Raw genomic sequence first — 24295 nt, forward strand, 5'->3', positions numbered from 1 at the left:
AGTCAACCATTCTCAATGTTTAACAACTACCATGATAGTTAAATAAATTTATTCCTTTGCAGTAGGGAAAAATTGGCTTTACGCAAAACTATAACCATAGAGCTTTCCACCAGCCAAATATGCATATAGAATAGCTATTTCATTCCATTACTCTCTATGTGTTACTTTGCCAGCATATTCCATGTGCTGACCCATTTCGGGCTGCAACATTAATGTTGCAGACTTTTCAGACGCCGATTAAGGAGTTTTGGTCGTGGTTCTATACTCAGTGATGCCTTTGGAGTTAATGGACTCACTTATCTTCCAAGCCTTCTGTTGTTATCATTAATAGATGGCCTTAAGCCATATTTATTGTAATAAGTTCTCTTTTGAGACACTCGATTATAAATCCTTCAAGTACATAAGTGTGTGATTGCTACTCTATTATAAATCCTTCAAGTACTGTGTGGTGTCAGCATTACTGATCCAGGGATGACACGTGAGCACATAGATTGGACCGTTTGAGGTCTGGTCACTACAAAAACTCATGATATGTGACGAATAAAAATATAGTTTCAAGTAAAATACCGATGGTTGTTAGAAGAAAGAGGGGATGCAACTTGGGCCATCCCTAAGCTTAGTTGCTTGGTACTTCTTGAATATTATCTTGGGGTGCCATGGGCATCCCCAAGCTTAGCCTTGTGCTAATCCTTATTCCTTCATCCATCATAAAGTCACCCAAAACTTGAAAGGTTCAATCACACAAAACTCAACAAAACCTTCGTGAGATCCATTAGTATAAGAAAGCAAATCACTACTATAATTACTGTTGCAAACCCATTCATATTTTACTTTTGCATTATATATACTGTATTCCAAATTTTGTATGGCAAAAACTCTTCAAAGAAATCCAAAGAATCATCAAAACAAGCACACAATGCAAAGAAAACAGAATATGTCAAAAACAGAACAATCTGTAGCAATATGGAGATTTCGAATACTTTTGTAACTCCAAAAATTCTGAAAAATAGTACACCGTGAGCAATTTGTATATTAATCTTCTACAAAAATAATCAGTGTTTTATCGTGCTTCTGTTAAAAATGAAAATTATTTTTCTGGGCGCAAAAGTTTCTGTTTTTCAGCAAGATCAAAGCAACTATCACCCGACAAGATCATAAAGGCTTTACTTGGCACAAACAATAATTAAAACACACAAACACAATCATAAAAGTAGCATAATTGTGCAAACACTCAAGAACAGAAAGAAAAAGACAAAATTAAATTTTATTCATTGGGTTGCCTCCGAACAAGCGCTATTGTTTTACGCCCCTAGCTAGGCATAATGCAAAGGATCTAAGTGTTGTCGTCTTTTACTAGATCCATATGATGCTCTCATGATTGATTCATATGGTGGCTTAATTCTAGTTCTAGGGAAGTGTCGCATACCCTTCCTTAGTGGAAATTGAAATTTAATATTGCCTTCTTTCATATCAATCACTCCACCAATAGTACGTAAAAACGGCCTACCAAGAATAAATGGGCCAGACGCATTACAATCAATATCAAGAACAATAAAATCTATGGGCACATAATTCCTATTTGCAAGAATAAGAACATCATTAATTCTTCCCATAGGATTTTTAATAGTAGAATCCGCCAAGTGCAAATTTAGAGAACACTCTTCAATATCGGTAAGACCAAGCACATCATATAAAGATTTTGGAATTGTAGAAACACTAGCACCCAAGTCACATAAAGCAAAACACTCATAATTTTTAATCTTGACTTTGATAGTAGGTTCTCATTCATCATGCAATTTTCTAGGAATTGAAATCTCCAATTCCAACATTTCTTCCAAAGCTTTCATCATAGCATCAACAATATCTTTAGTAAAAGCTTTATTTTGTTCATAAGCATGGGGTGAATTTTTCATGGATTGCAACAAAGAAATACAATCAATCTAAGAGCAACTATCATAATTAAAGTCTTTGTAATCCAAAAGAGTGGGCACATCACTAGTTAAAGTTTTGACCTCTTCAAACCCACTTTTATCAATTTTCTCAACAAGATTTTCACCCTCCAAATTATCGGAACGCCTTCTAGCTAAAGTTGACTCTTCTTCAATCCCTTTATTATCAATCTTAATTCTACTAAAAAGAATCAATAGAGGAAACACCAATCATTTTAAGATCTTCATCACTTTTATCTTCTAACAAGATTGGTTTAGCGGCCATTTGATTTACTATGGTAGCTTGTGCATCGGGTATTTTGCCTAGCAAACTTTCAGCAAAAGCATACTTAGATTGGAGATTGCAAACTTCTCTACGAATATCATCAAGTTGTTTAGTTATAGCTTCCAGCACAACAGAGTGTTCCTTAAGTTCTTCGGTAAAATATTTATTATGCTCAAATTGTGTAGTCATATATTCGTAAGTAATTTTCTCAATTTCAAGCAAAATATTAGGACAAGGAACATCATAATATTTTCTTTGAGGCATCATGACTATGCAAACGAGGGTGCACACAAAAACAGATCTGACGAGAAAACGGTGGACGAAAAAGAGGGCAAATAAAATGGCAAATTTTTGTGAAGTGGGGGAGAGGAAAATGAGAGGCAAATGGAAAATAATATAAATTACAAGGAGATGGGATTTGTGATTAGGAACCTGGTAGATGTTGATGATGTCTCCCCGACAACAACGTCAGAAATTCCTTTTGATGTTTGCTTGAACTACGTCGGTATTTCCCCAAAGAGGAAGGGATGATGCAGCATAGCAACGGTAGGTATTTCCCTCAGTGATGAGACCAAGGTTATCGAACCAGTAGGAGAACCACGCAACACCATGTAAATAGCTCCTGCACACAAAGAACAAATACTTGCAACCCGACGTAAGAGAGGGGTTGTCAATCCCTCACGGGTAAAAAGATAGGTAAAATTGTAGTAGATTGGATAAATGGATCTCGCGGGACACGCGAGATAAAATAAATAAATAAAAATTGCAGCAAGGTATTATTTTTTGATTAATAGATCTGAAAATAAAAGCAAATAAAAATATATCACGAAGGCAAATATAATAAAGAAGAGACCCGGGAGCCGTAGATTTCACTAGTGGCTTCTCTCGAGAAAAATAGCAAGCGGTGGGTAAACAAATTACTGTTGGGCAATTGATAGAACTTCAAATAATCATGACGATATCGAGGCAATGATCATTATATAGGCATCACGTCCAAGATTACTAGACTGACTCCTGCCTGCATCTACTACTATTACTCCATGCATCAACCGCTATCCAGCATGCATCTAGTGTATTAAGTTCATGCAGAAACGTAGTAATGCAATAAGAACAATGACATGATGTAGACAAGATCTATTTATGTAGAAATAGACCCCATCTTGTTATCCTTAATAGCAACGATGCATACGTGTCATTTCCCCTTCTGTCACTGGGATCAAGCACCGTAAGATGGAACCCATCACAAACCACCTCTTCCCATTGCAAGATAAACAGATCAAGTTGGCCAAACAAAACCCAAATATCAGAGAAGAAATACGAGGCTATAAGTAATCATGCATATAAGAGATCAAAGAATACTCGAATAACTTTCAAGGATAAAAACATAGATCTGATCATAAACTCAAAGTTCATCGGATCCCAACAAACGCACCGCAAAAAGAGTTACATCATATGGATCTCCAAGAGACCATTGTATTGAGAATCAAAAGAGAGAGAGGAATCCCTCTAGCTACTAACTACGGACCCGTAGGTCTACAATGCACAACTCACGCGTCACCGGAGAGGCACCAATGAGGATGATGAACCCCTCCGTGATGGTGTTTGGATTGGATCTGGTGTTTCTGGAACTTGCGGCGGCTAGAATTGATTTTTGTCGACTTCCCTAGGGTTTCTGGAATATTGGGGTATTTATAGAGCAAAGAGGCGGTGCAGGAGGCCACCGAGGTGGGCACAACCCACTTGGGCGCGCCTAGGGGCCCAGGCGTGCCCTGGTGGGTTGTGCCCCCCTCGGGGAACCCCCCAGGTGTCGGTGTCAAAACCGGCCGATCTCAGGCAGGGGGTCCTGAATTGTGCATCTGAAGATCGAAGGTAACAAGGGACATAGGGAACACGATGTTTACCCAGGTCCGGGCCTTCTTAATGGAGGTAAAACCCTACATCATGCTTGATTGTATTTGATGAGTATAGAGGTTAGAAGAGTCGATCTACCTCGAGATCATAATGGCTAAACCCTAGATGTCTAGCCTATATGAATTCTGATGATCCCTACGGACTAAACCCTCTGGTATATATATATACCAGAGGGGTACAGGGTCGGTTTACAAAGGAAGAAAAAGTACATCTGGACTCCAATCTTGTCATCCATGCATCCAAGAGTCCTTCCCGAACACGGGGAATGATCTTCCATTTTATCATCATGGCCCATCAACCCGGCCCACATCAAATAGGCCGGACACCTGAGGACCCCTGAATCTAGGTCTCCCTCAGTAGCCCCCGAACTTGCCTTCAATGATGATGTAGTATCCGTCTTATGTCTTCGTCTTTGCAAGGCGGGTTCTTCATTATACTCCGGATTTGATGACAGTCCAGCTTTGACCTCTATGTTCTACTTTTATGATTCCTTCCCGTTGTCTCCTCGATTTCCACGCGTCGGGCGAATGCGAACGGTCCATGTTTTTTTACAAATAAGCCCCTTATCACGCTTGGGCGACATCTATATAAGGAGGTTAGATCTCCCAAATGCCATCTCACATCACGCAAAGAGAAAACATCAAGATCAGCTACAAAAAAGCCTTCCAACATGACCAGTGCCCCCGACTCTTCTTCACGCCCCCATGGCCCTCAAGAGGGTGATTCACGGAGTTGCTCAGTGCCTCATCTTCAATTGAGCCGACTCTAGATGCAGGGCTATCTTCCCCTTGCAGATCTAGTCTTCGTTCAAGCAGGATTGGCCTCAATCGGCAATGACGTGATGGCTGAAAATTTCCCCAACCCCAATAAGGAGGAGAGGGTGTGCTTCGTCCCATTCCTTCCGTGGGGCTTAGGATTTCCAATCCATCCCTTTCTCAGGGGCCTATTGGAATTTTACAGCATTCAACTACACAACCTTACCCTAGGTTCGATTCTGTACATCTCAGGCTTTCTCGCCCTCTGCGAGCTGTTCTTAGGCATCAAGGCCCATTTCGAGCTATGGAGAAAGTTCTTTTGCTTAGTTCCCCGCCATCGAGGAGGTTCCATATTTGAAGTGGGCGCCGCCGAAGTATGGCGCATAGCTGGGTACGGATACCCAGTTGGTACTCCCAAAGAGATATATTCACAATGGTCTTCGGAGTGGTTTTATATGGATGATGTCCCACTACCGGACCCAGTTCGGCGCGGTCTTTCTGAATTTTCTAGTGCTCCTTTAAATAAGCATCTCAACTGGCGTCCCCGAAGTCCCAAGGAAGAGGACAGTGCATAAATCAAAAGGTTGGCCTGCAAGGTCAGATTGCGAGCCCATATTGATCTCATGATAATCGAGGTTATGGCCATTGCAATAAAAAGATGCATCCAGCCTCTCCAGTCTAGAGTAACTCCCTTATGGTGTTACAACAGAGAAGACGACGCGTCTCGTTACAGGTGTAAAGGTCCTGACACCCAAGCCGAACTGGCCATGATCTTGGTCGATCTATATAAGGGCAAAAAGGAAGACTTCCTCCGCTTGAACTATAGGGAAGGTCACTCCATGTACAACCCCATTGAATGGGTAAGATTTTGATTACCTGTGACGCTTTATTGTTGTCACGGCATGCTAATCGAGTTGTTCTTTGGTGTTTATAAAACAGTCATGGAGGAAGATGACCGAGGACATTCACAGCCCTGTCCCACAGCTAGAGGACCACGATCGCGACAAAGACCCTAGTTTCTATGAGGATCCAGACATATACATAGAGTTTGAGGATGGGGTGTTTTATCAAGCGGGCCTTGATGGCTCAGAAGTAGCTATTACAGCTGACTACCCCCGCCCCTATCCCTTCTCCATCGTAAGTATTTAAGGAACCTTCCAAAAGAAATTCCCACTTGCGCCTTTATCCCTTAAACTAAACCGTATTTTATAGGATCGGCACTCGGCAGGCCACACCCCTCCGAGAGCAGCCTCTGCGTAGGGTAATCGTTCAAAATGAAAGGAGTCCGGGAGCGATGTAGAAACCTCAATGTCTTACAATATGTAAGTCTGCTTAACACATGCCTGGGCACGATTTCGGATTCCTAAAGTCCCTTTTTCTCCTTGATTCAGGAGAAGTATGCGGCAGACTGTGGGAAAACGATGTGCTAGCCGAATGTCAGCCAATCCGGTGCCGGATTAATCAGCGAGGACGAGGGCCGATGCAATGTCGGTTCCGCTGCCTCATGAGGATTCGGATGATGTATCCTTCACAAATTCCGAGGTGGAGAGTGTAATGAATCATCGTCGACTAAAAGAGGCCATGCGTGCTCCAACCTTTACCGAGCAGGAATTTACTGCACTCAGTTCAGTGGACGCATATATCCGGGCCGCTCGAGACGGACTTGTCGGAGTTACACAACTATTCTCAAAGGATATGCAGGTAAGATTTTGTGCGGTTTTGATAGACATATGCCAGTAGCCCCCGAGACTTGAAGCGGTGAGGTAAACTGATTTAAGGATCGATATGACTCGTAGGATCTCAAAAAGAAGAATACTGCGCTATCCCTGGAGCTGAAGATAAACCAGACGCAGCTAAATGTCGTCACCGCCGAACTGGCGGAAATGAAAAAGGCCGCGATGAGTACCTTTGAGAAGAAAAAACACGAGGGTGAAAAGGACAGACAAACCGAAGAGATAGAGAGCTTAAAGGCTCAATTATCAGCCGCTCAAAAAGAAAATGAGAAGTTGAAGGGAAACATGTTTGGTACATGTAAAACCACCATAGGATCTCATGTTTAGTCCATAGTTCGGAATTTCATAACTCTGTTGTTGCAGGTCTGCCAACTGGTCGGCCGGAAGAAGAAGTATCTGGATTCCAAGGCGACGTGTTGAAGGAACTGTTTGTGGTAAATGCTTGGGCCCGGAAAGCCATGAGGAGTATGGCCAAGGCTTTATGGCCATCCGATACCCCTCTAAAAAGTATGGAGGGCTTGGCAAACATGTTCAAAGGTGCCCAATGCCACTTTGAGCTATGGAAGACATCCGCCTGCCGTGATGGTGCACGAGAAGCCTGGGCTATGGTGAAAACACGTTTCACCAAGCTAGATCCAAATCACATGGCCCGAGTGGGACCGTAGGGACCAGACGGGAAGGAAATTCCATTGAATTTGGTGTATGAGCAAGTAATGATAGCTGCGAAGTATTCACAAGAAGACTGTAGGTTAGACAGTCTTATAGATGCAATAGATAAGGAATAGGCATTTGACTCAATGTATTATTGTACTTCATGATCAACCTGTACCTTTATTCGAACATGTGGAAAGTTTGTCATAGAAGGCTTTCGGCTTTAACCTCCAAACCAAAATGGTGGTGTGTTTCCGGATACTATTTTGGAATGAAAAGAAGCATTCACTATGTCCGGAAACCAGGCAACCCAGTCATTGTGCTCGAACAGACAAAAATTTGAGTTTGGAGTGTATGTTATATTACATATGTAAGAAACATCTTCCAAGGAGAATAGTTCCGTTAAGGGTTCCTTTCCTTGGGTTGGCATGCTTTAAGTATGCATGTCTGGGCTTTGGTCCGCGGTACGGAAAAAATGTCCCATATTTTAAAGAGCTACAAGAATGTAACAATCTGTCGTTTGATTGTCGACCACTTATTCTCTTAAGAACGCTAGCTTTCGGCTTCACCCGTTTGAGGTACAGGTCCGGATTACCCGGTTGTAACAATCGCAGAGGTGCTCCCTTTACGCCCTAGCCGAACAATCGGGAATGTAGGGCATAAACACAGGAGCAAGGCAACCCAGCTTGGCAAAAACAGAAGTCATAGAGGTGCATATAATGGCAAAAGGAGTGTATATTAACATACGACGTGCACATTGTGAGCTCCAGGCTCTGAATAATAATAAGCTTCGGTAAAAGAAGCCCCCGGACATTTTGGGGTATATACATTTTAGGATGTGTACCCCTCAAGTGTTCGGCATATACGAACATATCCTGGAAATCATATAAGAACGAGAAAATGTAAACAAATGAAGAGGAGAAAAAGAACAGAAAAAAGTAACATGGCCAGACTTATGTGTAGAATCTTCGGAGCCGAGCCGCGTTCTATGGATTTGGCTCTAGGCGATTATCCAATGCATTACGAAGGCGATAGGCTCCCCCTGTGAGAACTTCATCTATGATGAAGGGGCCCTCCCATTTTGGTTTGAGCTTGTCCTTCTTCTTCTCTGGGAGGCGTAAAACGAGTTCGCTGACATTATAAGTCTTGGCCTGCACTTCCCTGCTTTGGTATCTCCGAGCCTGTTGTTGATAAAATGCAGAACGGGCTCTTGCAATATCGCGCTCCTCTTCCAGGCCATCTAGGTTATCCTGCCGATCAAGCTCGACCTCTCTCTCTCTCTCTTCATACATGCACACTTGAGGTGAGTCATGAATAATGTCGCAGGGCAAGATAGCCTTTGCGCCGTTCACCATGAAAAAGGGTGTGTATCCGGTCGTGCGATTGGGTGTAGTCTGTAGTCCCCAGAGTATGGAATCAAGTTCCTCGACCCAGTGTTTATCTGACTCCTGTAGGGATCGCACTAGTCTGGGTTTGATGCCGCTCATTATCAGGCCATTAGCCCGTTCGACCTGACCATTTGTTTGAGGGTGATATACTGAAGCGTAATCGAGCTTAATGCCCATATTAGCACACCAAGTTTTCACTTCATCGGTTGTGAAATAAGAGCCATTGTCAGTAATGATGTTGTGTGGGACTCCATAACGGTGTACCATGCCGGATATAAAGTCGATCACTGGCCCAACTTCAGCTGTTTTTACCGATTTGGCCTCTATCCACTTAGTGAATTTATCCACCATAACCAGTAAAAATTTCTTCTTGTGGCTTCCCCCTTTAAGGGGTCCGACCATATCTAGCCCCCAGACCGCAAAAGGCCAAGTAATGGGGATTGTTTTTAAGGCAGTGGGTGACATATGGCTTTGATTGGCAAAAAGTGGACATCCTACACAATGTTGTACAAGGAACTGTGCATCTGCTCGGGCCGTTGGCCATAAGAAACCAGTACGGAAGGCCTTGCTTACGAGGGCTCGAGCTGCAGCGTGATGACCACCAAGACCAGCATGTATTTCAGCCAAGAGTTGTCGTCCCTCCTCTTCGGAGATGCATCTTTGAAGAACTCCAGTAGTACTTTTCTTGTAGAGCTCCCCTCCATGAACTTTGTAGGCTTTAGAGCATCGAACTATGCGACGGGCCTCATTCTAGTCATCAGGGAGCTCCTGCCTATTAAGGTAGGTGATACGTCTCCAATGTATCTATAATTTTTGATTGCTCCATGCTATATTATCTACTGTTTTGGACTATATTGGGCTTTATTTTCCACTTTTATATTATTTTTGGGACTAACCTATTAACAGGAGGCCCAACCCAGAATTGTTGTTTTTGCCTATTTCAGTGTTTCGAAGAAACAGAATATCAAACGGAGTCCAAACAGAAAAATCCTTTTTGGAACGTGATTTTCTTCTCGGATAAGACCCAGGAGACTTGGACCCTACTCCAAGAAGTACCGGAGGCGGTCACGAGGGTAGGGGCGCCCCCCCTACAGGGCGCGCCCCCTGCCTCGTGGGCCCCTCGGTGCTCCACCGACGTACTCCTTCCTCCTATATATACCCACGTACCCCCAAACGATCAGAACAGGATCCAAACACCTAATTCCACCGCTGCAACTTTCTGTATCCACGAGATCCCATCTTGGGGCCTGTTCCGGAGCTCCACCGGAGACGGCCGTCATCATCGAGGGCTTCTACATCATCATAGCCCCTCCGATGAAGTGTGAGTAGTTTACCCCAGACCTTCGGGTCCATAGTTATTAGCTAGATGGCTTCTTCTCTCTTTTTGGATCTCAATACAAAGTTCTCCCCCTCTCTTGTGGAGATCTATTCGATGTAATCTTCTTCTTTTGCGGTGTGTTTGTTGAGACCGATGAATTGTGGGTTTATGATCAAGTCTATCTATGAACAATATTTGAATCTTCTCTGAATTCTTTTATGTATGATTGGTTATCTTTGCAAGTCTCTTCGAATTATCCGTTTGGTTTGGACAACTAGATTGGTAGTTCTTGCCATGGGAGAAGTGCTTAGCTTTGGGTTCGATCTTGCGGTGTTCCTTCCCAGTGACAGAAGGGGCAGCAAGACACGTATTGTATCATTGCCATCGAGGATAACAAGATGGGGTTTATTTCATATTGCATGAATTTATCTCTCTACATTATGTCGTCTTGCTTAAAGCGTTACTTTGTTTTTAACTTAATACTCTAGATGCATGCTGGATAGTGGTCGATGAGTGGAGTAATAGTAGTAGATGCAGAATCATTTCGATCTACTTGTCACGGACGTGATGCCTATATACATGATCATGCCTAGATATTCTCATAACTATGCTCAATTCTGTCAATTGCTCAAGAGTAATTTGTTCACCCAACGTAGAAAACTTATGCTCTTGAGAGAAGCCACTAGTGAAACCTATGGCCCCCGGGTCTATTCTCATCATATCAATCTCCATCACTTTAGTCTTGTTTTGTTTTTACTTTGCCTTTTACTTTTCACTTTGCATCTTTATATCAAAAATACCAAAAATATTATCTATCGGATCTCACTTCCGTAAGTGACCGTGAAGGGATTGACAACCCCTAATCGCGTTGGTTGTGTTGAGCTCTTTGTGTTGTGTAGGTACGAGGGACTTGCGAGTGGCCTCCTACTGGATTGATACCTTGGTTCTCAAAAACTGAGGGAAATACTTAAGCTACTCTACTGCATCATCCTTTCCTCTTCGGGGAAAACCAACGCAAGCTCGAGAGGTAGCAGTAGGCCAGGAAGGGTTCGGTCCATGGAGCAATGACGGCCATGATTACATGGGCAGAAGGTGTCATTTCGGTGCCCGAACCCCCGATGATGTCAGAATTGCGTTCGGCACATGGGGGTATGATTGGCTCCGGACTAGTATTTCCACTCTTGTCCTGCCATACCACAGATGGCTTGAAGAGACTTTCCACAAAGGTGTTGGGCGGGACGAGATCGCGTTTAGTGCCCATTCGAGCAAGGATGCCCGCTGCCTGATTACTGCCTCGAGCAACGTGATGGAACTCGAGCCCCTTAAACCGAGCTGATATTTTGAGTACGATGTTGCGGTATGCCGCCATCTTTGGATCTTTTGCATCGAATTCTCCATTTATTTGGGATATTGCAAGGTTCGAATCCCCACGCTCCTCTAGGCGTTGTATGCCCATAGAGACAACCATTTGGAGACCATGTAGTAGTGCCTCGTATTCGGCCACGTTGTTGGAGTTCGTATACATTATTTGTAACATGTAGCGGACTGTGTTACCTATAGGGGATGTTAAGATGACACCAGACCCCAATCCGGCTAACATTTTGGAGTCGTTGAAGTACATTATCCAGTTGGAGTATGTGTTGTACTCTTTAGGGAGTTCGGCTTCCGTCCACTCGGCGACAAAGTCGGCCAACACCTGAGATTTAATAGCTCAGCATGGCTTGTATGTTATTTCAAATGGTAGGAGCTCGACGGCCCATTTGGCTATGCGGCCGGTGGCGTCCCAATTATTTATGATATCATTGAGTGGTACTTTGGATGCCACTATAATCGAACACTCTTGAAAGTGGTGTCATAGCTTTTGGGATGCCATGAAGACCGCATACGCTATCTTCTGATAGTGTGGGTATCGAGATTTGCATGGTGTAAGGACCACCGATACATAGTATACTGGTTTCTGGAGTGGGAATTTATGTCCCTCTTCCTCTTCGACGACGAGTATGACGCTCACCACCTGGTGAGTCACAGATATGTAGAGCAACATAGGCTCGACCGCACTTGGTGCAGCAAGGATTGGGTTGCTTGCTAACAAAGTCTTTATTTCTTCCAATCCGGCTGTAGCTGCATCCGTCCATTCAAAATGGTCGGTGCATCGGAGCAGTCGATAAAGTGACAGCGCCTTTTCTCCCAATCTGGAGATAAAGCGGCTTAAGGCTGCCACGCACCCAACCAGTTTTTGGACCTCCTTTAAGTCTGTTGGTGTTACCAATGGTGAAAGGGCTCGGATTTTGGCTGGGTTCGCTTCGATTCCTCTATTCGAAACAATGAATCCGAGTAGTTTTCCAGCTGGAACTCCGAAGACACATTTTTCCGGATTGAGCTGGATGTCATATGTTCAGAGGTTGTCAAAAGTGAGTCATAGATCGTCCACCAGTGATTCGGCGTGTTTAGTCTTGATGACCACGTCGTCCACATATGCCTCCACTGTTTTGCCAAATTGTTTTTCCAGACATGTTTGGATCATGCGTTGGTAAGTGGCGCCAGCGTTTTTGAGTCCGAAGTGCATAGTGTTGAAGCAAAAGGGGCCGTACGGGGTAATAAATGTCGTTGCGGCCTGGTCGGATTCCTTCATCTTGATCTGATGGTATCCGGAGTAGGCGTCGAGGAAACCCAATGAGTCGTGTCCTGCAGTTGCGTCAATGATTTGGTCGATGCGGGTTAGTGGGAAGGGGTCCTTAGGGAAGGCCTTGTTGAGGTCCTTGAAGTGGACACAAAGGCGCCAGGATTTGTCCTTCTCCAGCACCATGACCAGGTTGGCCAGCCAATCCGGGTGCTTGATTTCTCTGATGAATCCGGCCTTAAGTAGTTTCGCTAGCTCCTCCCCCATAGCTTGTCATTTGGGTTCGAAAAATCGCCGCAACATTTGCTTGACTGGTTTGAATCCCTTTATTATGTTGAGGCTATGTTCCGCCAGTCTGCGTGGGATTTCGGGCATGTCTGAAGGGTGCCAGGCAAAGATGTCCCAATTTTCATGCAGGAACGCTCATAGGGCGGCGTCGACCGTTGGATCCAATTGTGCTCCAATGGAGGCTATATTATTGGGATCCGTTGGGTGTACTTGAAATTTGACTATTTCGTCAGCTGGCTTGAAAGAGGTGGATTTGGGCCTCTTATCGAGGATTACATCATCTTTGTCCACTGTGGAGCGCAGAGCAGTTAATTCTTCAGCCGCAAGGGCCTCGGTTTGTGCCTCGAGGGCCAAGGATGCAGTTTTGTTTTTGGCGCGGAGTGTTATATCCGGATCACTGGTGATAGTGATAACTCCGTTGGGCCCTGGCATTTTGAGCTTCATGTACCTGTAATGGGGTATGGCTTGAAAGCATGTGAAGGTGTCTCGCCCCAACAGGGCGTGATATCCTCTATTGAAAGGTGCCACGTGGAAGAGCAACTCTTCGGACCTATAGTTCTCAGACGTGTCGAATACTACATCAAGTTTAATTTTCCCTGAGCATCGTGCTTCTCGACTGGGGATAATGCCTCAAAAGATGGTGCTGCTTTGCTCGATGCGACTCTTGTCCATTTGCATTTTGTTGAGCGTATCTTCATAGATGAGGTTCAGTCCGCTGCCGCCGTCCATGAGCACTTTGGTGAGTCGAAAGCCATCCACAATTGGGTTTAAGACCAAGGCGGCTGGTGCTCAGACTGATCAGGCCCTTGGTTCATCATCGGCGGTGAAAGTTATTGCTGTATCGTTCCAAGGATTTATTGCGGCTACTTGGTTAACTTCGGCGAGGTCGCGGATCGCCCGTTTGCGCCGATTTTTTGAAGAAAAGGTCTTGAAGACCATAAAGACATTGAGATCGTCATCCTCCGAAGAGTGCTTCTCTCGGGTAGTGTTGGTGAGGATGGCCTCACTGCTCTTAGCCACCTGCCGGAGTACCCAACATGCCCGAAGGCTATGCATTGGTTCCGTGCTCGGCATCGTGTGTATCTGATAGGGCTTGTCGAGTAATTCATTAAGGACGGGTATATATCCCATGAAGGGCTTGTTTTTCTTGTAAATAGGCTGATGACCGGGTGCCCCGTAAGGGTGCATCCTTTTTGCCCGTCTGGTGGGCTGCTTAAAGGCAGGAGGTTCCCACTGGGCTGTCTAGGCTTTCTAGGCGCTTTCCATTGTGCAATACTTCTGTACTATGTGTGCCAAATCTGCAAAGTGCAGTATGCGGCGGCGGTTGAGGGCATTGAGAATTTCCTTGTCCACACAGTTGCAGCAAAAAACTGAAACCGCGTCGCCATCGCATCAATCTTTAATCTTGTTTTTAACAAGGAGGAACCTGGCCCAGAAGTGATGGACCATTTCCTGAGGTTGCTGCCGTACATACATTAGGTCACATATGTCTGGAGGACCTAAATTACTTGGGAAATATTGATTGTGGTGGGTGGGCGGGCTAAAATCTGCGTCCCGATCCACGATTGAGTCCGGAGCTCGAAGAGTCTCCGAGTTCACCAGTTCAAGATCGGGAAGGTCCTGAGGACTTCTGGGCTCAATGCCTGATCTTATGTTCGGAGGACATACAGTCTCTTCCCGGGGATGGGTATCCAGCTCGCAGGGCTCGCAAATCCGAACATAGCTGGTTTTTAACTTAGGGGAAGAATCATTCTCGACTCATTCCTCAACGACCGCTACCAGATGGGTGACCGACGGGGACTCGATTTCCCTCTGGTCAGGTTTAAGCCCAATCTGATCATAGTCTATTGCAACGCCCAGGGTGGCGATGCGATCTAGCATCTTGTTTAAGGACGAGACATCTGCCGGATCCATCTTTTTGGAGTGTTCGAGGCTGATGTGGAGATGATGTCTAGTGATTGTGGGAGCCGCCGTTGGCTTGACGGCCAAGCAGGCGCCCATGGTAAAACCGCCGAGCTGGAGGACCTGTCCTGGAGTTAGGGCCCCTCCAGAAGTGATATCGTCATTAATGACAAGGCGAGCCATCAATCCTTCTATCAACAACACAAAGGAACTCTCAATGAAAGCATCAATGTCGGTGTCAAAACCGGCCGATCTCGAGTAGGGGGTCCCGAATTGTGCATCTGAAGATCAAAGGTAACAAGGGACATAGGGAACACGATGTTTATCCAGGTTCGGGCCCTCTTAATGGAGGTAAAACCCTATGTCCCGCTTGATTGTATTTGATGAGTATAGAGGTTACAAGAGTCGATCTACCTCGAGATCGTAATGGCTAAACCCTAGATGTCTAGCCTATATGAATTCTGCTGATCCCTACGAACTAAACCCTCCGGTATATATATACCGGAGGGGTACAGGGTCGGTTTACAAAGGAAGGAAACAGTACATCCGGACTCCAATCATGTCGTCCACGCATCCAAGTGTCCTTCCCGAACACAGGGAATGATCTTCCGTTTTATCTTCACGGCCCATCAGCCCGGCCCACATCGAATAGGCCGGACACCTGAGGACCCCTGAATCCAGGTCTCCCTCACTAGGTGCTTCTCCGGCCCATTGGGTGTCTTATGGTCCAAAAAACTCCACAAAAAGTTACGCTACATTTGGACTCCGTTTGATATTGATTTTTTGCGATGTAAAAAACAAGCAAAAACAACAACTGACAGTGGGCACTATGTCAATAGGTTAGTACCAAAAAATGATATAAAATGATTGTAAAACATCCAATGATAATATAATAGCATGGAACAACCAAAAATTATAGATATGTTGGAGACGTATCAGGGGGGTCCTCCATGCGCTCGTTGTCGCCAACCGTTGGCGTCTTCAGATCTTCCTCGGCGGTGGGCGGCAGCACCACCTCGGGCATTGGATGAACCGGCTCCTTGCCCTTCTTGTCAATGGACGGGAGCACCTCCGTGCCCATCTCATTGCTCTCCTCGATCTGCACACAATTCATGGAGTCAGGCACAACACATAGTTCATGGCTTATTGAAGAGCATGTAGTTAAAACGACATGACTGTCACTCTTCCTCCTCTCCATCGCGCCTAAGTTTACTCACCCTGACCACTACTACTTACCCACCCCCTCCATTCTCTCACTATCAACCTTCCTCCTCTTCATCGCCATGAGCTCCAGCTCCAGCTCCAACGCCAACCCCTTCCCTTGGGGTATTGGCTGGAGGGCCTTCTTTCTCGGGTGGTCGGCTAGTGACCGCACCAAGTTTGAGAACATCATGGAGGTGTGCTCGAACTTCGGCTCCATGCCTGACATGTAGAAGGAATCTGATGCAATGCTCATGAGGGCCACTGCACAAGAGTTGAAGACGCTGATTCCTAACCCAGCGAAGGGCGCGATGGTAGTTGACATTATTTGATGGGCCATGAATCAGGCCGTCTCCAACAACGCTAAACAGAGGAAGAGGTGGTCCAAGTACAAGAACTACTGGGCTCCTAATGACCGTTGTGTCGTAGTGTACTGGGAGACGGCAATTGTGCCGCCAGCGGTCATCGGTGGGGAGCCTAAGGAGGAGGAAGAACCGGTGCAGATGCCAATGAGGGCGCCGGAGCCAGGCCGTCGTACCTGGCAGATCGACCTCGACTCCGCCGAGGAGGACGACGACCCGCCGCCCCGCACAGCGATGGACAAGAAGATGAAGGCCAACCACTCGACCCACCGCTCCGCACGCCTCAACAGCCGCCGCGGTTAGCCAGTGTCTGTTGTGTACCCCCAATCCCCCTTCTACTCCATCTGCATCTACCTCTATTCCGGTCTTGCATGAACTAGTATGAACTCGTATGAACTAGTATGAACTAGTATGAACTGCCATGCTTATCTACCTCTATTCCCATTCCCCTCTCCGTCGTGGATCGAATCTACCGCCGTATCGAACGCGAAAAAGTAGTGCATGACGAACAAAAAAAGTGCTTACCGTCATTGCCGCGGGGCAGGTGATGATCCGCTCGTCGATGATGGAGTTCGATGGTCTTCTTGCTCTCCTTCGATCTGCCGCCGCCGTGAGAGTTGGGAGAGTAGGGAGAGTGGGGAGAGGGAGCGGTGAGGCTAATAACTGCCGACGTTTTAGGAAGCAACGCGACTTCTCGAGTGGTCGCGCGCGTGCAGCCGCCGCCGCCCACGTGCACCGCTCAGCCCTGGCTCTGAAGAAAATGTAGATTCGAGCGTTCCCAGGGAGCCAGGCCCAGAAGTGATTTAAACATCGTGTCATGCAGGCCCAACAGTGTGTGCAGCCAACCAAACATCCCGTTTTCTTTCCGCGCGGGTCTGATTAGCCCTCATGCAGGCAACCAAACACACCCATAACGAAACAGTCCAAGCGTGCGAAACAGTTTAGAAGCTATCCTAAGTGGGCCAACTTTCGAACCAGCCCACAGTAGAATGATGTAGGCGCCCGTTTCCGATTAGGACCTCAAAAATGCTCTTTAGAGCTCGGGCTCCATGGAGCCCGAGTTTGACTTGATTAAAATTCAAATTTTCACGTTTCAATTTTTTTTGAAAAAAATACACACATACTTAGAGATATAAAGCATATGTGTGTAAATTTTCAGGACAAAACACCTTAAAATGAGTGCTACACAAAAAGAACAAATCTGAGGCTTTTTAGTAGATGCACTATTCATCCTAAAAATCCATGAATTTGTCTTTTTGCACAGATCGCATTTTAGGATATTTCATCCTCAAATTTTACATACATACACATATCATCCTTGTTTACTTGTATGATTTTTTTTCAGGTTTTTTTAAAACTGGAAAGTGTGAATTTTGAATTTTTCAAAAAATCCTGCCTTCATGGAGGCCGAGCTCCAAAACGCACTACTCTTAGAGCATGTCTAGTAGAACCCTCAAACCCTCAAACCCTCACTAGCATTTTAAGGGTCCAAAAATGGTCTTTTTGTGCATTTTTATGGATTGAAAAACAGGGACAAAGATTAGAACCCTCAAACTCAACCCTTATAACGGAATATTTCCCGTGAACAACGTTGTCGTTGCGGGCATACCGTCGAGCACCTCGTGCACGATGAGCGGAGGGCGGAGGGCGGAGCGCGGGGCGGGCACGGGCGGAGGGTAGTGGCCGGGGGGTGGGAGGCGGAGGCGGAGGGCGCGGGGGCCGGAGGCGAAGGGCGCGGGAGCGGGCACGGGCCGGAGGGCGGTGGCGGCGGGTCGAGGCGGAGGGCGCGGAGGCGGAGGGGCGCGGGAGGATGAGAGGCCGAGGCGGGAGGAGGAGGCGGCGGGCGAGCGCGCGGGAGTAGAAGCCGGCGGGGCTGCGGGCAGCGCGAACGGCGGGACGGATGGTGACGGCCGGGGGCGGGGCGAGCGCGGTCGCGGCCGGGAGGAGGTGGAGGAGGCCGGCGTCTGGGGGCGGGGCGGGCGCGGGCGCGCGGGAGGTCGATGGGGCGGCCGGCGGCGGCTGGGGCGACTAACAGCGGCAGACGCGGGGTGGGCGCGGGAGTTGGGAGAATTTTCCCCTCGCGCGTGAGGATAACCGTCAAATAAGGGTTGGGGTAGATTTTGCTCCTCAACCCTTACTTTTCAGGGTTGGAAGAGGGTTTGAGATTTGGACCTAAAAACATTTAAGAGTTAAGGGGTTTTAGTTTACACAATTTTTTGCTATAAACTGTAAAAAAACAGTTATTTATATGGCTTTAGGGATTTGAGAGCTCTGCTACAGATGCTATTAGAACCTCCCCTATCTCTGACCTGGTCACGGAAAGGATAATGTTAAAGCGGCGGCGGGACCCGCCGCGTCCACGCGTTGAATATTCCGGCTTCGCTCCGCCGTTCGCCGAGCTACGTGGAAGCGCAGCCGGCGATGTCCGGCCAGCCAACCCAAGCCATCGTCCTCCACAGTCAACTGATCTGACACATTGATACAGACCCGGATTCCCATCAAGCCCTTCAATTATAGACGAACGGTTGCGATCGCACGTCAGTCGCTCTCCATAACCACGGGAAAAGTCGTTCGAAAACGCGCCCGCGAAGGAGACGAGGCACCGCCCTCCTCGTTCTCGAGGAAAGCGCACCGCACCGCACCGCCGCACCGCTGGCAGGCGAAGGACCAAAAGAGGCCGCCGACGGAAGCTCGCGCGCGGGAGGGAGGGAGAAGGCGCTATGGCGGAGGCGGCCCCGGGTCGGACGCTGCTGCTGGTGAACCTGGCGGCCATCATGGAGCGCGCGGACGAGGCGCTCCTGCCGGCGGTGTACCGGGAGGTGGGCGCCGCGCTGCACGCCACGCCCATGGGGCTCGGCGCGCTCACCTTGTACCGCTCCTTCGTGCAGGCCGCGTGCTACCCGCTCGCCGCCTACGCCGCCGTGCGCTACAACCGCGCCCACGTCATCGCCGTGGGGGCCTTCCTCTGGGCCGCCGCCACCTTCCTCGTCGCCGTCTCCGGCACCTTCGCCCAGGTCCGTCCCGACCAAAGACCACCCAAATTCTTCTCGGCCTCGTGATATTGTCGATCCAACTTTGCGAACTGGGGCATGGATCATCTCGGGTATATGCTTAGGTTTATCCGCAGATCCCTTAATTATTTTCGTTGCGGCTCACGCTTTACAGCCAAAAGCTGGTGCACGCTTGCAATTTAAGTAAAAGGTGCGAAATCTGAAGCGAAGTTCATGTCGGGGTAACCGAAGCAAATCACGTGGACTAAGATTCTCATAGGAGTAGAATATTCGCATCTAAAATAAGATTCCCGAATGGCAGTCGACCTTTATCTGTAGTAATTGGTCTCATTCACCTTGAAAACAAAAACAGATACAACCCATGTCAGCACACACGCATTTTATAGCATCACATCCAGTGGCTATAAAAGGTGAATGAGACCAAATTATATCTCATGTAGATGAGTTCTAGCAAAACTGAATAACTATTGCTATTAATGTGAAATAACCAAATACTCGCCCCAGACAGTTACGTTTGATTTCTGACTATTTTGAATTTTAATTTCGTAAATTTTAAGTACATGTCAAATATTTGAAACTTTAGTTCAAACTGTTTCTTCACTTGGAGTATTTTTTGTTCCGATCTCGTAAGATTTGAATATCAGGTGAATGGCATCCAATGTGCGAATTCAAATGTAAATGTTTTCTTGCGGGGATAAAAATCTGGCTTGGGATTGCTAGATACCCCATTTGTTCATTATTATAAGACGTTTTGGATATTTCAATGTGAACTACATACGGATTGAAATGAGTGAAAAAAATACACAAAAACGTGTCTATAATCTATATACATCCGATTCAGAAAAAAAGTTAGAACATCTTATAATAGTGAACGGAAGGAGTATTTAACTGCAGTCATTTGTGTGCAATGAGATTTATTTGCCAATAATAATGCTACGATGCTTCCTAAGCATGTTTTTTTATAGATGATAATAAAGGATGAAACATGCTTCTGTGAGCAGGTAGCAGTAGCTAGGGGATTGAATGGCGTTGGTCTAGCACTCGTCAATCCTGCTATCCAATCTCTAGTGGCAGACTATACTGATCATAATACGCGGGGTTCTGCGTTTGGATGGCTTCAACTTACAGGCAACATAGGTTCAGTGATTGGAGGCTTGTTCTCTATCATGCTAGCATCAACCACAATCATGGGTATCGCCGGCTGGCGTATAGCATTTCACATTGTTGCTCTCATCAGTGTGATGGTCGGGGCGTTGGTCTATCTGTTTGCAGTGGACCCTCATTTCTGCAACAGCGAGAGTGACGAGCAGCTCGTGCGGAAGTCGGCGTGGGCAGAGATGAAGGGTTTGGTTGCAGAAGCTAAGGCTGTTGTGAAGATACCATCGTTTCAGATCATCGTGGCTCAGGGTGTCACAGGGTCATTCCCATGGTCGGCATTGTCGTTTGCCCCAATGTGGTTGGAGCTGATGGGCTTTACACACAACAAAACAGGACTTCTCATGGCAATATTTGCATTGGCAAGCTCACTTGGAGGGCTCTTTGGTGGAAAGATGGGGGATTATCTCTCTGTTCGTTACCCGGATTCTGGCAGGATAGTGCTGTCTCAAATAAGCTCGGGTTCTGCAGTCCCGCTTGCAGCTTTGTTGCTGCTTGCACTACCTGATGACTCATCTACTGGTGTCTTGCATGGACTTGTTATGTTTATCATGGGGCTAAGCATCTCCTGGAATGGCCCTGCTACTAACAGGTAAGTAACTTTTCATTGGCTGTTTGGGATTGTTATAGTTACACACACTATACAATTTCATCATTAGTACTTTTTTCTGATCCGTAATAAGGGGCTTAACGTATACTCCTATCTGCCGACCACAAACTGCTGATAAGCTATGAAATTCTGTATTTTGGCAATAAATGTAAACTTTTCATGTGCAGCCCCATATTTGCAGAGATCGTTCCTGAGAGATCAAGGGCAAGTATCTACGCGCTGGACCGTTCCTTCGAGTCTGTCCTAGCCTCATTTGCTCCACCAGTTGTCGGCTTATTAGCCGAGCATGCATACGGCTACAACCCTATCTCATATGGGTCTGGAGTGAGCAGTGTTGTGAGCGACAGGTCAAATGCCGCAGCTCTAGCGAAAGCTCTTTACATGGCGATTGCCATCCCGATGCTGCTGTGCTGCTTCATCTACTCGCTGTTGTACCGGACATACCCACGCGACAGGGAGAGGGCAAGAATGCACTCTCTTATCACATCGGAGTTGCAGCATATCGAGCTGGAAAGGTGTCATGGAGTAGGAGATTTCTACGCGGGAAGGGAGGATGCCACTGTGATCGATATCGAGTATGGTGAGGAAGAGCTTGATGCTGATGACGATGAGAAAGCGTTGATGCATCACCAAGTTGAACACAGTGGTAGTCTCAGGTGATTAGAGCGTGATATGTACAGGAAGTTGTGGAGAGTTCAGGATTATGCTTTCCATAGGCGAGAAGAGAGATTGCATATTTTCAGGGGATCAGTTTGCCCGGGTGTTGTTTGCAGGTTGCAGCGATACTGGAATAGATTTCCCTTTAGTTCTTAGTTTGTTGATAGTATAAAAATATTGGTTTACGCAGGACTGGTAAGCAGTAATAAGAAGTGTTTGTAGAAGTAGTAACTTTTGGGGGTAGACATGCAGGAGCACAATTACCAGTTCAAGCTTTATCTTGCTGAAAGTACATGAGAAATGCGACGCAGTATATAGGATTATGTACACAAAACTTCACTAAAACACAACAAGCCCGTCTAGCTCAGTTGGTAGAGCGCAAGGCTCTTAACCTTGTGGTCGTGGGTTCGAGCCCCACGGTGGGCGGTTTAACAGTTTTTTACTTCCCCTTCCCCATTTTTTGTATTATCATCAACATATTATGTTTTCCATTTCATTTCTCCCTCCCCATTTTTTGTATTATCATCAGAGCTCCCTCGCTCGACACTAGACGCCACTGTCAGGCTGTGCTCATGTGGCTGACGATTGTAGCGGGTTTGGGGAGCATCCTCGGTGCCCTCTATTTTGGTGGCGACGTAAGTGGGGTTTGGAGAGCATCCTCTACACCCTCTATTTCTTCCTCCCCATTTTTTGTATCATCATCAGAGCTCCCTTGCTCGACAGTAGATGCTGGTGCCCGTGTGACTGACAGATTGCGGTGGGGCTTGGGGAGCATCCTCGGCGCTCTTTATTGCGGTGTCGGCGTCAGCAGGGTTTGGAGGCTATGGATCCGGTTCTCGTGCCCAAAGTCCCATTGCTTGTTAGTTCATGTTGATGTGAGGCGTTTTGGCAGAGTTAGAGGTGTTGCGATGGAGCTAGTGGCGACACACGGTGTATAGTCTGCGGCTAGGGCATGCTCAAATTGCTCACGTCTAACACTAGCACGCACTTGCGATGAAGGTGTGTGTGTGGCTACCAGAGCATCCCTAATGTTGGATTTGGCGGGACATGTGACATTTGTCTCTTACCAATTTGTTCTGTGATAGTCCATGGCTCTACGAGCGGCTCCTGGTGCCTGCGATGCCTGCTTTGTGTGGATATGGTTCTCAGTCGCATGACATTGCCAACATTAGGATCGTCCATGTTAACATCATCTTCGTTGGTTGCAGTATATGCGGACTTCATTTGGGGATGCTTCCCTGAGTGTCAGGTTTCAAACTCCGGTGTAAAAAATAGGTCTGGCCTGTAATGGTCATGTTTCGTCCCCCAAAGGCACATAACCATTACCAGTTATAACCATTAGCTTCGGTTATCCTTCTCAGATACAGAGCACGAAAAAGTATCTAAAACAACTCCTGGCCCTACTCCTCACCCACTATCTGTACTACACCGGATCAGATAATGGTAAGCCATCAGCGGGACAAGAGTTTTAACGTAAATTATTTCTTTGTGATGGCATTGCACGGGGGTTATTCGGACTTGATCTTAATGATGAAAACACATAACTTCAAAAATTTACTTGATGGCAGCTCAATTTTTTTTTACTTGATGGACTTGACAATGGTAACACCATCATGTTGTTTCCTCTTTAAAGGCGTTGTTTTTAGAAAACCGTTCTCGTTGTCCTTGGTTGATTAGCGAGAATCGGTATGGCAGCTGGGCGTGAAGGCATTGTTTTTGAAAAACCATTCTCGTTGTCCTTGGTTGATTAGTGAGGATCGATATGGCTGCAGGGCGTGTATCATCATTGCTTTTTTCTTAGGCTGGTCATAGTGGGGTAACTTAGCTAGTAACTTAACACATCCCAAGACAATTTTGCTTATGTGGCAAGTATTTAATAAGGAAAGAGGTGTTTGGAGTAACATAAACATAGCGCTTCCCGAGGTAAAATGAGTCTATATGCTAATGAATGAAGCGATCTATGACACCACTACTATGATACTTTGCACTATGAAAATAGTAACTTAGACTAGTGTCATATGCATGACACTAGTATAAGAGGGTGTTTGTTTTCAGGGACTTATTGGTCTAGGGACTTAAATAAGTCCCTATAAGTCCCATCTAAACCAAACATGAGGGACTTATAGGGACTTAAAGTGGGTATTTGAGACTTATGAAATAAGACTCTCAAGGAGGGACTTATAGTTGTAATATGGTCTTATAGAGACTTATAAGTCCCAGGAACCAAACATGTAGGGACTTTTTAGGGACTTGAGACTTATAAGTTAGGACTAAAAAAAGTCCTAGGACTTATGAACCAAACATGGCCTAAGTTACTCCCCACTATGACCAGCTTTATAATAATTTGGCCGAGTGTGTCCTTGAATTGAATAGCTCGCAATAACCGGTTGTTCAAAAGCAAATAAGAAAAAGGTTTCCCCCGCTTTATATATAAATCGACCATCACCATTTTTTGTATTATCATCAACATATTATGTTTTCCATTTCATTTCTCCCTCCCCATTTTTTGTATTATCATCA

The 24295-nt window shown here is 46.2% G+C and overlaps 1 protein-coding gene and 1 non-coding gene across 2 annotated transcripts; both read left to right on the forward strand.

The window, feature by feature from the left end:
• The first annotated feature begins 18725 nt into the window (after positions 1 to 18725).
• On the forward strand, positions 18726 to 21999 carry LOC123103610 (uncharacterized). Its single transcript, XM_044525254.1, has 3 exons — positions 18726 to 19356; positions 20355 to 21100; positions 21286 to 21999. The coding sequence occupies exons 1-3, from the start codon at positions 19063 to 19065 to the stop codon at positions 21776 to 21778; spliced, it is 1533 nt and encodes a 510-aa protein (XP_044381189.1). The 5' UTR covers positions 18726 to 19062; the 3' UTR covers positions 21779 to 21999.
• A 129-nt stretch (positions 22000 to 22128) lies between these two features.
• Positions 22129 to 22201, forward strand: TRNAK-CUU (transfer RNA lysine (anticodon CUU)). The gene has a single exon. It is a non-coding gene; the product is annotated as a tRNA-Lys (tRNA).
• Positions 22202 to 24295: the final 2094 nt, after the last annotated feature.

Source organism: Triticum aestivum, chromosome 5A, assembly GCF_018294505.1.
Source record: "Triticum aestivum cultivar Chinese Spring chromosome 5A, IWGSC CS RefSeq v2.1, whole genome shotgun sequence".
Lineage (NCBI taxonomy): Eukaryota > Viridiplantae > Streptophyta > Magnoliopsida > Poales > Poaceae > Triticum > Triticum aestivum.

What these genes read in the sequence shown, in the direction of transcription:
- LOC123103610 (XM_044525254.1), top strand. Translation starts at nt 19,063, where the DNA reads ATGGCGGAGGCGGCCCCGGGTCGGACGCTGCTGCTGGTGAACCTGGCG. An exon ending in TCTCCGGCACCTTCGCCCAG is followed by an intron (nt 19,357 to 20,354) that starts GTCCGTCCCGAC and finishes TTCTGTGAGCAG; the next exon opens with GTAGCAGTAGCTAGGGGATT. An exon ending in AATGGCCCTGCTACTAACAG is followed by an intron (nt 21,101 to 21,285) that starts GTAAGTAACTTT and finishes TTTCATGTGCAG; the next exon opens with CCCCATATTTGCAGAGATCG.